The 14,158-nt window shown below is 41.4% G+C and overlaps 1 protein-coding gene across 2 annotated transcripts in view; it reads right to left on the bottom strand.

Annotated features, from left to right (window-relative positions):
- The window catches only part of LARS2 (leucyl-tRNA synthetase 2, mitochondrial), a 143,574-nt gene that overhangs the window by 29,315 nt on the left and 100,101 nt on the right, over nucleotides 1–14,158 (bottom strand). For both annotated transcript variants that reach the window (XM_061128831.1, XM_061128832.1), the window contains exons 13-14: nucleotides 12,684–12,782; nucleotides 9,398–9,535 (exon numbers count right to left, since the gene is read on the bottom strand). In XM_061128831.1, coding sequence (XP_060984814.1) covers nucleotides 9,398–9,535; nucleotides 12,684–12,782 — 237 coding nt within the window. The remainder of the gene's footprint in view (nucleotides 1–9,397; nucleotides 9,536–12,683; nucleotides 12,783–14,158) is intronic.

Genomic DNA, 14,158 nt, shown 5'->3' on the forward strand with positions numbered 1-14,158 from the left:
CAGTTGCTCTTTCTTCGGTGTGTCCGGTGTGGTTCCTGTAACTGCATCGGGCAGGTATTAAATGCTACTGTGCATTCATGTGAGTTGCTTTGCTGCCTGCCTTCCCTGAGAGTGGGGAGTAGGAGGATCCTTGAAGACCCCTCCAGCACCCAGCTCATCACAGATGCTCAGCTAAGGCAACTGGTTTGAGCTATGTCAAGTGTGTTTCCACGCGTGAATAAACAAATCTGCCAGCAGCAGAGAAGGGGACAGTGTGGAGGGGACAAGAGACGAAGCAAGAAAGGGGATGAAGGGCGGGCACTGGATGTTACTGCTTCCAAGTAGGGCCAGGCCCTTTCTGCGGAGAGAGGCATGCGTAAAGATCTCAGACTCTGTCCACTTGAAGCCCCTGGGAAGATCAGCAGGGGACGAGAGTGGAAGAGGGACAAGCTCCACAGTGGGCAGGGGGCCCCCAGTTCCTGGGGTCCTGCTCAGTCCCCGGTGATTCTCCCTCCACTCTCCCAGGGCCTCAGGGCTCTGAGGAGCCGGTTCTCATTCCTTCTGCCCTTAGGTGTAGTTTCGCTCTGAATGAGGAGTCACATTTGTATTTGAGCAACAACTCGGTACAGACCCCTCTTGCACTTAATCAAAGAGCTTACAGGAAAACGGGTGGCCCAAGACATGCTCATACATCACCGGCACAAGAAGGAGGCGTGCAATGTGATGCAGAGAAGCACGCGGCATGGGCATGGGGCCCAAGGGGACATCAAGCGTCCTGCTGGACTGGACGTCACACCACACTGCCAAGTTCATGATTCAGATGCGCAACAGTGTAACTCACGTATTTCCCATCTGTACATTCATTCACCAAAGGCACCTGGGAACAAAACTGTATAAGCAACCGAGATATTCCCCTGTCATAATGACTCTGTATACCAGGGAGCTTTATAACAAAGTGAAAAGTCTGCCACTCCAAACCACCAACAAACCCCTTCGGATTCCGAAGCCATCAAAGATGGAGGCGTTATGCAGGGCCTCGGCCTTAGGGAAGGCCTAGATGGGTTTCACTTTCATGAATATAAATTAGTGCTCTTTTCCTTGAGTCAGACTTCCTCTTACTCCTTCAATACCACCCTGAGGGTTGGATTACTTTCATATTCACTGAAGCATGGCTCTATGGAAGTAGAATGATGAAAAGTGATGAAATCGTCAAGTGTTTCCTTGACAGCCTGGACTGCACTAACTCAGAAATTACAACTAATACCTGCTGGTCACGGAAACGCACCTTTGTCCAAAGAAGGAGAGATGGAAGCAAGGGAGGGTAGGTGTGAGGGAGGGAGGGAGAAAGGTCACTAATCATTAGGATTAACAAGGAATTTCAGAACACAGGCAGGCTATTTTAAGCATCCTTACAAAAATCACTGCATACAGGAATGTATTAATCAAGACACGGCTAAAAGAATCTCAGGATTCATCAGAGCCCTAACCAGTCACTGCAGGTGACATTTGCTTATTTATGAAACCCTGGATAACCTGCTCTCCTCTCTCCCACCTGGTCAGTCAGCTACTATGTAGATCTGGAAAGAAGAAAACAGAAAGCTGCAGAACTCTGAAAACAGTCTCTAATTAGGACTTCTCAGACTAACTTCACCTTGCTCTTCATCCCTGCCCCTGAGTCCAGGGCCATCACGTTCACATAATTGGCCTGTTTCTAAGCATCGAGATGTGGCTTGTCTGAAAATATCACTGTTTCCATTTCCTAGCAGCTAGCCAGGGGCCTGGAAGGAAGTCTTATTAATACCATGAGACTCAGATAAAGTCTTTCTTTTTTTCCTTACCTTTTCCCAATAGCTCCATTTCTGGTGTGGTTAGAAACAGCTCCCTGGACCAGGGACGCGGGCCTGCTGAGTTCACAAAGGTCAGCAGCTGGCTGTCAGCATGGGAAGCAGCAGCTTCTGACGCCACCCCACCCTTTGATGACTACAAACCGCAGACAGAACATCAATTCAGGGTATTCAGTGTTTCTCTGGGTCGTAAGAGCAGCTGAGGCTGATGCTGACTCCCCCTCACCCCCTACTCCCCCATGCTTACACATCACATTTCAAGCCCAGCACACTTCCCTGCTTCAGAATACAAACTATAAATGACTTTGCTTTATTTTCTGTTATAAAGTCACATAGTCATTGGGAAAAAAAATCTGGAAAAAAAACCATTAAGAAATAATAAAATCATCAACAAGCTCATCATCCAGAGAGAACTAGTGTTAACATACTGACATAATTTTTTTTCTAGTCTTTTCTCTTGCTTTCTGTGTGTACTGGTGTGTGTACATGTAAAGACAGAGAATCAAATTGTATCTACAAATTTCTGCCTTGGTTTTTTTACTTCTCATTACTTCAGATGTATTTCTCCTTGGTGTTCAACATCCTTTGAAATTATAAAGAGTTGTATGGAGTCTTCCATAGAGATGGAGTATACTTTGCCCTTTCTCAGCATTTTGGGGCATTTAGGTTTGCGGTAATACTTGAAGTAATACTTATATGAACATTCTCGTGTATAAGTTTGTGTTTCTAATTATTTCCTTATGATAGATTTCTAGAAGTGCAATTAGTGTACCCAAAACTATTTTTTTAAGGCACTATTTTATGACTATTTTTAAAGCACTCCCTCTATACTGCTAAAAAGCTTTTCAAGAAGATTGTTCCCAACTGCCTTGTAGTGCATGAGAGACCCGCTCTCACTGGGATGCTGTTTGGAAAACGCTTATTTTGTGTTCCTTTTGCTGCCAACAAGATAAACATTTTAAAGTATGTTTACTGATTGCCTGCATTTCTTCTTTTGCAAATTTCCTGTTGACATAACTTCCAGCTTAATCATCAACCGAAACTGAATCAATCATCATCTGAAACTGATGTTTCAGACACACAATAAAGGCACCAGCTGTCCCATGGGATGGCACTTTTAATCCAGAGGCCAGTTTCTTCTTATAAATGATAAAGAGCCCTTCTGGAAATTCAAACTGCAGACCTAAATGTGCAAGTGATGAAAGAAAGGGCCTGGGCTCTTTTAGGAAATAGGAAGATTATTAGATCCTTTGCTTTTATATTTGAAGACATTTAACCAGAATCAGAGAGTGAAAGGGGTGCTCAGAGGTGACTGAATCCCTAATCTATGAGGCCAGGAAGAACCACAGGGGTTAGAACTCTCATCTGCACCACTAATTACAGGACCAAGTGAGCAGGAAACAGAGGTTTCTGGACTCCCAGTCCAGACCTACTACCTGAGACAGTGGCCAAGTGACTGTCTGAGAAATGAAAAGTGGGACAACTGAAGTCCCAAGTCCCTCCTGATATGACAATGCTAACCAAAAGGCATACAGAAATAGACAAGAAATTCCAATTTATACACATTTCAGGAAAAGGAGCTAATACATAAAGAGAAACACACACGTGACTGACAGGTCTCAAAATTTCACCCTAGACCAGCTTGATAAAGTTGTTTGGAGGCTTTAAAATAAATGCTAATTGGAGAGTTCTGAATTACTCATCACAGAAAGTGGATGATTTTCATTTCATCTGAGGCCAACTGGTTTACCAAAACACCTCTGCTAAAGAGGTAATGCTCAGAAATAAATAGTTTTCAGACACTACTGTTGCCCTGATGTGACTGAACAGGAGCAGTGCTGACAGGTGTGCTGAGAAACAGAGATAAGATGACTTTCTGCATCTTCTTCAGAAAGGTCAGCCTTCTGAGGACTTAAAATAACTCTCCCTCTTTGTGGGGGAGTATGAAGGCATGGAATAGAATTGAACCATCTTGGGAAGAATTAAAAAATATATATTGCATAGGTATATTTCTATTTATACCATATTAGTTGTCCCTTAAAATTGATGGTAAGGCAAATTCCAGGTGGACCTCAGGCTTTGCAAATTTTAGAAATGTATTTAATAGAAACAAGTCACATCCAAAACAGTGCTTTAAAATTATGTCAGAATGCTACAAATCTTTTTCTGCTTGACTATAGTTTTAAAACAATGCAAACAAGTTGAAAAAGTAGCCAGGTCTTGTCCTACATCTTAAATTAGCCATTGGGTAATTTATTGACTCATTCATTCCTTCTACAAATAATGGTTCCAAGGCTGAGAAAAGTGCCCTCCTGTTAAGAAGCCAGAAATCATTTGTGGTCTTTGTTTCTAGACCTACATGCATGCATGCATGCTCAGTCATGTCTGACTCTGCGACCCCATGGACTGTAGCCCACCAGGCTTCTATGTCTATGGGATTTCCCGTTTGATCCCAACCCAGGGATCAAACACACATCTCTTGCATCTCCTGCACTGCCAGGCAGATTTTTTTTTTTAACCACTGAGCCACCTGGGAAGCCCTAGACCTACATGAGAAGGAATTATTTCTTAGGTTGTACTTGCTGTTTGAACTTAGCCTCTCTCTATCCAACTTTCCCTACCCAAGGAGAACATTTCCTTTGAAGAACATACATTTTAATCCGTTTATATCAATGGGGTTAAACTCAACTGATTGAAACAAACATTCGCTGAGAATGTATGAAGTCCATGAGACTATGATGGTTAACAGGACACAGGTTACATCCTCCAGGGTAGTCTATGTCTAGTGAGGTAAGGAAATTTCCACAGAGAAGAAATGCAAGGCAGAATGGCAGATGGTATAATCTAGGTTACAAACATTGGAACTACAGTCAGCCCTCTTTATCTGTGGGCTCCACACTTGTGGATTCAACAAACCATCGATCAAAAATATATTAAAAAAAAAAAATTCCAGAAACTTCCAAAAAGCAAAACTTGAATTTGGTGTACCCAGGCAATTTACATAGCATTTACACTGTATTAGGCATTATAAAATTATCCAGAGATGACTTAAAGCATTCAGCAGAGTGTAAGCTACATGCAAACACTACATCATTTTGCATGAGGGATTTCAGCATCCACTGATTTTGGTATCAGTGGGGGTCCTGGAACTAATCCCTAATGGACACCAATGGATGGCTATAATTTATTGATACTTCCCTGAGGATTAATGCTGTTAATGTGTTTAGTGGCCTTCTGAAGCAGATGGGTTAATTTTTACACATGAAGTTCCCTGGGACTAATGAGAATTATTTTAAGCATTTAATTTATATACTAAATTAGCTTTCTGTAGACTTAATCCATGTGTGCATGTACAGAATGAGGAAGCAGATCTGAGGATGGGGTAAAAAGGGAGGGAGCTTTAAAGGCACTTTATTTTAATGAAAATGGATTTTAGAGGTTCTGAAAGTGACTTAAGGTGACTGCTAAAATAAATTACAATATATCCATATGACAGGATACTATGCGTAAATTGTAAATGCTAATGTAGAGAGATCAGCAAGATATATTATAAAATAAAAAAGCAAAAGACATATATATATATGAAACATTTAAAAATGAGTATATCAATAGATACATGGAGATATACAAAATATTTTTCTGGAAGAAATCAAGAGAAACTGTGAACAGTTAACAGTTAACAGTTGAGATGGGTAGAAGGTAGGCTGCAGGGAGGAAGATTTCAATGTTCACTTTCTTTGCAGTTAAATTTAAAAATTTTAATTTTAGACATGTATTACTTTTTCATTATTTAATATTTTAATTGTTAACATCAATTAAGTGGACAGAGAGATAACCAGATATATTTCCCCCTTTTCTTCTCTCTTTTTTAATTAATTAATTTGTTTATTTTTCTTTTCTTCTCTTTAATTAAAAAACATTCTAAAAGGCTGTTGCATGAAAAAAACAGCACAGCAACAATTGAAAAAAAAATCTCAGGAACGGTGCTCCAGGCAGAGCGGCAGACAAAAGAACCTGAATTATTGTCCTGGTGAAACACAAGTGAAAAAGCCAGATCAGACATAAAAAACACATTGTTTTAAGTGTGCTATTGAGTTGGCAAACTAAGAAACGAGGTTGAAATAAATCTATTTTTAGGTAAATAAGAACTAACAGTTGGTCCTTCCCTTAAGAAAAAAAAAGAGATTCTAAAGTATTAATATTAATATATATTTCAGATAAAAGGGAAATGATTTCAGATGTTCAATTCAGATATGCAAGAAGGAAGAGTGAGAAAAGATTAATAAGTATGTAGATCCAATGCAATTTCAGTTGAATGCCCAATAGTTAACCTCTGTGGAATCTGACAAGCGGAATCTGAAATTTATATGGAAGAACAAAAGTCCGAATATATTAATAGTCAAGATACTCCTAAAGAAAAAGAACAAAATAGGAGGACTGCCCTTACTGGATATTGAGACTTGTAGAATTAAAATAAACAATGCCAGTAAATAACTATTAATGGCACAGAAAAAAGAAAATAGACCAACGGACAAAAGAAAAAAAAAGACCCTATAAATAGGCCCGTGCATATTCACAAAAACTTGATTTATGATGGAGAGGGCACTGCAGATCAGTGGAGGAAATGATGGACTATTCCATTAAAGGTATTGAGACACTAAAAGCAGTCGCCATGAAGGAAAAGATTATTAAAATTTACTACATTAAATTAAGAGTTTCTGTTCATCAAAAGACACCATAAAAATAAGACAAGCCAAGAACCAGGAAAAAATATTGCAATACACATAGCATCCAAAATATTTATAGAATTCCTACAATTGATAAAAGACAGCCCAGAAGAAATAAGAGCAAAACACACAAACAGGGATTTAATGGAAGCGGAAACACAGAGGCTCATAAACATAATGAAAACATGTTAATAAACTTCATTAAGTCTTTAAATTCAAATTTAACTCACAAATTCATCCATTATAAAACCACAAGTTTGACAGAATTCTTACAGTTGGATAATACAGTCAGCCCTCTGTGTTTTACGATCCGTGGTTGGTTGAATCCAAGCATGTGGAACTCATGGATATCAAGGGCCAACCATGGCAACTGAGCATCTGCAGATTTGGTGCCCTCAGCAGGTCCCAGAACCCATCCTCCTTGGAGATGCAGGGATGGCAGCACTGTATGTTGTAATGGTGAAGATGCCAAGTAATAAATAGGATGCTCTCCTCTGGTTGTGCCAGTGTAGGTTTATATCATCAATTTGAAAAACAGCCTGGCTTTCTTACTAGTTGATCATGTGAGTAATCCTACAATTCGGCAATCTCACTCCAGGCACATATCTTAGAGAACTGCTCATGTGTGTATGTCAGGAAACATACATGGATGCTCCCAGCAGTTTTGTTCATAACTGCACAAAACAGCCCAAGGACATTAATGGTATGGACATGAACTGAACTCTGTATTAGAAACTCTATTCCATGTAATGGAATACCAGAGGGCAGTACAACAGGAATGGAACTGCTCTATGCAGCAAGATGGATGAAATTCCAAAAATGCTGAGCAAGGGAAGCAAGAGAGAATATGTGAAATATGATTCTATTTATACATAAAGTTCAAAGACAGAAACAACACATATATCTTAAAAATATTCATCACTGCCAATTATTAAAGAAATGCAAATCAAACTAAACTGAGGTAGCACCTCACACCAGCCAGAATGGCTATCATCAAAAGTCTACAAACAGGACTTCCCTGATAGTCCTGTGGTAAAAAGCCCGCCTGCCAATGCAGGAGACATGGGTTTGATCCCTGGCCTGAGAAGATTCCACATGCCTTGGGGCAACTAAGTCCTTGCTCAGGAGCCCTAGAGCTGTGACTACTGAATCCTGTGCACTCAAGAGTTCACTTTCCGAAATAAGAGAAGCCACCTCAATGAGAAGCCCATGCACTGCAACTAGAAAGTAGCCCCCACTTGCCACAGCATGAGAAAGCTCACACACACCAATGAAGACCCAGCACTGCCACAAATAAATAAAATGTTAAAGGTCTACAAATAACAAATGTTGGGTGCAGAGAAAAGGTAATCCTCCTACACTGTTGATGGGAATGTAAATTGGTACAACCACTATGGAGACTATAATCTGAAATGCACATCAATGTTCACTGCAGACTATTTACATTAGCCAAGACACAGAAGGAACCCAAATGTCCGTCAGCAGAGGAATGGGTAAAGAAGATGTCATACAAATATACAGTGAAATATTACTAGGTCACAAAGAAGAATGAAATAATGCCACTTTCAGCAACATGGACGGACCTAGAGATTATCATACTAGGTGTAGTCAATCGGACAGAGAAAGACAAATATATATAACTTATAGGTGATATCTAAAAAGATGATACAAATGAACTTATTTGCAAGCAGAAATAGAGTCACAAATGTAGAAAGCAAACTTATGGTTATCAAAGTGGAAAGGTTGAGGGGAGTGATAAATTAGTAGGAGTTTGGGATTAACTTATACACAATGATATATATAAAATAAATAATCAACAAGGGTCTACTGTATAGCACAGGGACCTCTACTTGATCCTCTGCAATAACCTATACAGGAAAAGAATCTGCAAAAGATGGTTTTATATATATATATATATGTATAGATGAAACTGAATCACTTTGCTCTACACCTGACACTAACACAAGATTGTAAATCAACTGTATCTCAAAGTAAAATATAAATTAAGTCAAAATATATAAAGAAGTAATAAATATAAGAAAAGCAAGAAAATGCATAATTCAAGATTCAGGAATGGGATTGTGTGGGGCAGAGGCGGAGGTGTAGGAATGGGGATGATCTGATTAGAGAGGGCACCCTGGGTATCCTAAGGGGCCTGTAGAACTCTATTTCCTAATGTGACAAGGGGGTACATGGATAGTCATTTTATTTTTAAAATTGTATAATACATTAAATATACATATTGTATACATTATATATATGTACACACACACACACACACATATATATACATATTTATATATAAGGTATTTCACGGGGAAGAAGCCCACACACACATCTTTCTGAACACCATGGGGAACAGATTATGGACCAACAGGGAACGAATTTCTCAATGCATTTTTCCCTAGCTTTTAATCCATTATACACTTTTATCAGAGTGATATATTGAGACAGGATTCAGTCAACCTTGAAAACAGAGCGGACATCGAAGGACCTGATGATAAACATGACCTCACACGAGAAGCTATAAAAAGCCATATAACATAATGAAAGCTCTTCGCTGCCTCCCAGGTGAAAAATCTCCATTAACAGAGATTTAACTCCATCTAACAGAGAAGAGCTGAAGGGAAGATCCTATGTGAGTAGGCAAACAGCACAGGCTAGGACTGACTCAACAACACAAGTGGACTTCCAACGGTTAAGGCTGACAGTGACCTCTAAAGCATACTTGATAAATAAGAGTTCTTCTGCTACATATATATTCACCTTGCTCCAGAAGAACTGACACCTGCTTTCGGCTGCTATTCAAGAAACTGAATTCTTTTGCAAAGCACTGTAAATGCTCACCTGTGTTTGACCATTTTTTGATCGTGGCAAAAATGACTGAAGAATCTCGCATAGAACAAGTGCATGACAGCGTGCTCTTTCCCTCCAATGTACAAATCCACAGGCATCCAGTAATCTGCCAGCGCTGTGCTGAAAGGGCTGGGAGGAAGAGAAATGGTCATTTATTAAAAAAAAAAAAAAACAACCCTACTTTGTTACAACTGCATAAATTAGATAGATATTATAATTTGCATATTCCCTGAAATAAATTATGTGAAAGAAAAACAGTGATTTTCATTTCAAAATATAATGAGAAGCTTACATAAGAGAGGAGAAAAATGTCAGAGCAATATTAATTTATGAAATTTAGAAGAACTGTTTCAGAAGTCATTGCTGACATATTTTAACAAATGTGATTTTCACATAGAATGAGGACAAAAGGAATATATACCAGCAATAAAGGTATTTTTGTACAAGGCATATATTTGACTGTCTCGTTTTAATTTTTATTACCATAGACAATAGAGATTTTTGAGTTCTTACCAATAGAGGGCAATATGGCACTTAAAATGGAGACTCACGCAGATACTAAACATTCAGTTTAAAACAGAAAATCTGTCTTAAAAGTAGCCTCAAAATGCAGATAGTCAGCAAGAGCCTGTATATGCCTCTTAAAATGCCCTTAGCATACGTGGAGTAATTAAAATAGCTCAACTCTCTCTCACCCAACAGGTATTTTTTGGTCAATGGAGGTCCTAAAAGAAAAGTTTCCTCACTGGAAGCATCATTCTCAATCCTAATGGGTGCCAGAGAGGAAAAGACCACTCCCTCTATTTCCTGGCTGGGGTTCTTGTCTGGTGTGGGGCTGGTGGGGGGTGGAAGGGAGAAACAGTGCGGGCTGGGGACCGATCTCTTCATCCCCAAGGTAATGCCCTCTCTTGAGGTCATCCAGTGAGGCAAACCTTGGCCTGTGGAGGATCTGCACCCCATGGCTTCCCGTATTTGTGAATTCTCCTCCCCACACCTCAAGCATGTTTTTCCCCCCAGCGTGGACCTTCGCTCCATCTTGGGCTGGAAGCAGGAGCCCAGGGCTCGGCAGGTGGGCCTGGCCAAACACTTTCTCTCCTCCAGCTACGATGCCAGAATTCTGGCAAAATTTTAAATAATGTTTCTATGTGAAAAATGGCTCCCTGGAGAAATGTGACTGCTCACACAGGCGACAGAAAAGCAAGGGAAGTCAAGGATGGTGCCTGAAAGTAAGCTTGAAATAAACTGAGGAGTGAGACAATCAAAGTAGCTATGGCTGGGATCTATGATCTATCCGGGAAGCCACCCATGCTTAAAGACAGCATGGAAATGCACAGCAGCGTTTTACAGGGGGAATGATGTGGTGGGTGGGATTCCAAACTGGGGGCGGTGGAGGTCTCAGGATGTGTCTCACCACTCAGGGGCCCCTCATTAAGCCAGAGTCTCTGTCATCTGTAGGAAGGTTTTCCCTCGAAGCTTTCTGAGAGGTGGAGAGTCTGATTTCCCTTGCACTGTAAGGCTGCTCTTCCTAAATCATTGTTGCCGTTGTTGAGTTGCTAAGTCTTTCTGACTCTTTGCAAACCCATGGACTGCAGCACGCCAAGCTTCCCTGTTCTTCACTGTCTCCCGGAGTTTATCTAAGTTCATGTCCGTTGAATCGGTGATGCTATCCAACCATCTCATCCTCTGCTGCCCTCTTCTCTCCCTGACCTCAATCTTTTCCAGCATCAGGGTCTTTTCCAGTGAGTTGGCTCTTCGCATCAGGTGGCCAAAGTATCGGAGCTTCAGCTTCACCATCAGTCCTTCCAATGAATATTCAGGGTTGATTTCCTTTAGGATTGACTGGTCTGATCTCCTTGCAGTCCAAGGGACTCTCAAGAGTCTTCTCCAACACCACAGCTCAAAAGCATCAATTCTTCAGCGCTCAGCCTTCTTTCTGGTCTAACTCTCACAACCATACATGAAATGGAAGGCAATAAAAGCTCCTTCGAGAAGGAAGACCCAGAAGTGGGGCCTCTCTGCGGGTTGGCCGGGGTTGCCTGGTTGGTCCCAGCCGCAGCAATCCCTCTGTGTCCTTTCTGCCTCTGACAGCTGCTGTTCACTCTGGCTCCTGCTCATTTCTGCACAGCCTCCACGCGAATCACAGAACAGCAGGACTGGGGCAGGCAGGAGTGCCCGTCTCCCTGGAAATACATTATCTCCCAACCAGCGAAGAAAACGGGGGCATTTTTATCCTCGGCCTACAGGGTTTCAGTATAACCGTTCTCCCGTGGACAAGAGCGAGTCGGCAAGGTCTTTGAAGCATGGTGTCTGTGGTTTCCTGGGCTCTGCTCCAGTTTTCTTTTGTTCTCATTTCCTTCTCTACCCATCTACCCATTGCTCTCTTTCCCTTATTTATTTTTGTCAAAGAAGCACAAGCACTAAAAAAAATCAAAACAGTCCTGAAAGGTTTATAATATCGAACAGTGGTCGCCAGCCCCGTTCCTTCACTATCCTCCCCCCGACCGCCTACCTGTCACTTAGCCACTTTTAAACCTTTCAGATGTTTTTTTTCCTGGCAATTATTTAAAAATATGTTTATATGCTTTGTTCATTTATCAGTTTTGGAAATTATCTAGTGACCCGTTATGTGTGAAGAGGTCATGCTCTCAGCTCGCTGACTCTATCTTCTACCCTCCCTGTATACTTACATCATTATTTTCGGTTAAGTTAATAACTTTACACATTTACAACTGCACAAATGCAGTTCACTGCGGGCCAACAAGGGGATTACCAAAGCTCTTCCTTTTACTCTTTTTCATTTTTCCTATACCTGGGATTTACTTAGCTCTGAAGAATCTAATTTAATAATTGAACACACTCACTACAAGAGCCAGTCAACAAGAATACAGTTGACTGATGGCTTCCAGCTCTTTCATCTCTGGACCCACCGGGTGTTGATGGCAGTCTGTGCCCTCCTGGGAGGAGCAGACCAGAGTAGGCATTGCCTCCTGACTTGGGACTCTCGGCGTTTCCTATCCGGCCTGCTCAAGAATTTTCAAGCTGTGCTGCGGTCTGAGGCTCTTCGACCCAATCCTTCTGCCTTTGTCCATTTTTTTCATAGGTGTCAGACCTATATCCCAGTCCAGGGCTTGGCTGCCGACTCCTGCTCCCTCACCTCTTTATTCCCCAGAGGCACCTGCCCCCATAAATCTCTTGCCCGTTGAATTCTATCTTGATGTTTGCTTCATGGAAGACCCAGACCAACACATGCTCATGAATTCAGCAGGGCTTTCTGTACCTCTGAGTATTCTGAGGGTCAGTATATCTGAAGTAGTACCAAGCAGAATCCACAAAGGTATCCATCGTATCTGTCTCTCTTGTGGCTGCTCCTTTGCACCTAAGAAGGAAAGAAAGTTCATCGATTGGTTTCTTTTTAAGTATTAATATATTTCCCACCAGCTTTTCAGAAAGCTATAACAATTAGTATGAATTCAAAATGTCACAAGAACAATGCCACATCATGAAAAGAACAGTTCACGGCGTGGGCTCTCTTTGTACTGCGGAGTACACAATGCTTTAAAGAAACTTAAAATTGTAAATCTTCGACAATTAAAAGCCCTATTCTCTACTTCTCTGAATTTAACATGGTAGAATATCTAACAGGAATCTTATCTCTTTATGCACTCACTTCTTAGGCATGTCACGACTGTCTTCAGCCAATGCCTACTACTCTATGATGCTTATGGGGCACATCAGTTTATGAAGAGAAGTTGAAAACCAAATGTAGTGAGATACTGTGCTGAAAAATGAACTTGGTTCTTTTAAAAAAATTTTTCCTATCTCTATCTCTTGGGGGAGAGGAGCAGATATCCACAGTGGATATCCACTGCTTCCTGACCTCAGGAAGATAAGTCACCATGGAGACCCAAAAGCAGAAGTGTGCTGAAGCAACTCATACCAGCTTGTGAGGATTGACTCTTGAGATCTCTTCCCAACCATGGGACGAGTGATGCCAAGGGGTCGTCTGAAGTTAGCCCTTGGAGGAAGTATCTGTACCATAGAAATGGGCCAACACTACAAATCAGAAGCCCCGCTCCAGTTATCAATTTAGTACACACTCACCAACACACTATTGTCTAAAGAAAGGCTCCTTACAGAAGGTGAAGATAGCCCCCAGTTCAAGACAGTGAAGGGAGGGAGATGCGTGGTATGTGAAAGGTTGAAAAGAAAAAGCAGTGCTCATCCTAGGAATGTGATACGTGGAGAGGACTGAGGTTCCGTAAGGGCCCGACTTCCAAACCAATTTTGAAACGTGTCAGTAGGATGACGGCCCAGCGGACTGGAACCATAAGCCACCACTTCTGGGAAGGCAAGAGACGGTACCCTTAGCCAAGCCTGGCCAAGGAAGGTGCTTGGCTCCCTTGAAGACCCCTCAAAGGCATGGATCAGCAGTGGGTGGGAGTCGCCAGCTATTAGCAGGGACCCTTTGTGGCTGTGAGAAGCCACAGCAGGAGAACACAGCTCAGACTCCAGGCTCTTCCTTCTGAAGCATGGAAGTGGGACCAGCCATGCCTCCCAATGCTGCCTTCTTGGTGGGATGAGTCCTTGGGGGGGGGAGTTGTTCTTGGAAAATTTGAGGAGGGGGATGATGTGCCCCAAAGAGGAAGTGATGAATCCTTTGCTAATTTAGCACGTAAGGGCTTCAGTCTGTTTTTAATTTTAAAAATAAAAGAAGGAATCTTAAAAAAAAAAATAAAAGAAGGGTTGCCTTTA

This window comes from Dama dama, chromosome 24, assembly GCF_033118175.1.
Source record: "Dama dama isolate Ldn47 chromosome 24, ASM3311817v1, whole genome shotgun sequence".
In the NCBI taxonomy this organism is placed as follows: domain Eukaryota; kingdom Metazoa; phylum Chordata; class Mammalia; order Artiodactyla; family Cervidae; genus Dama; species Dama dama.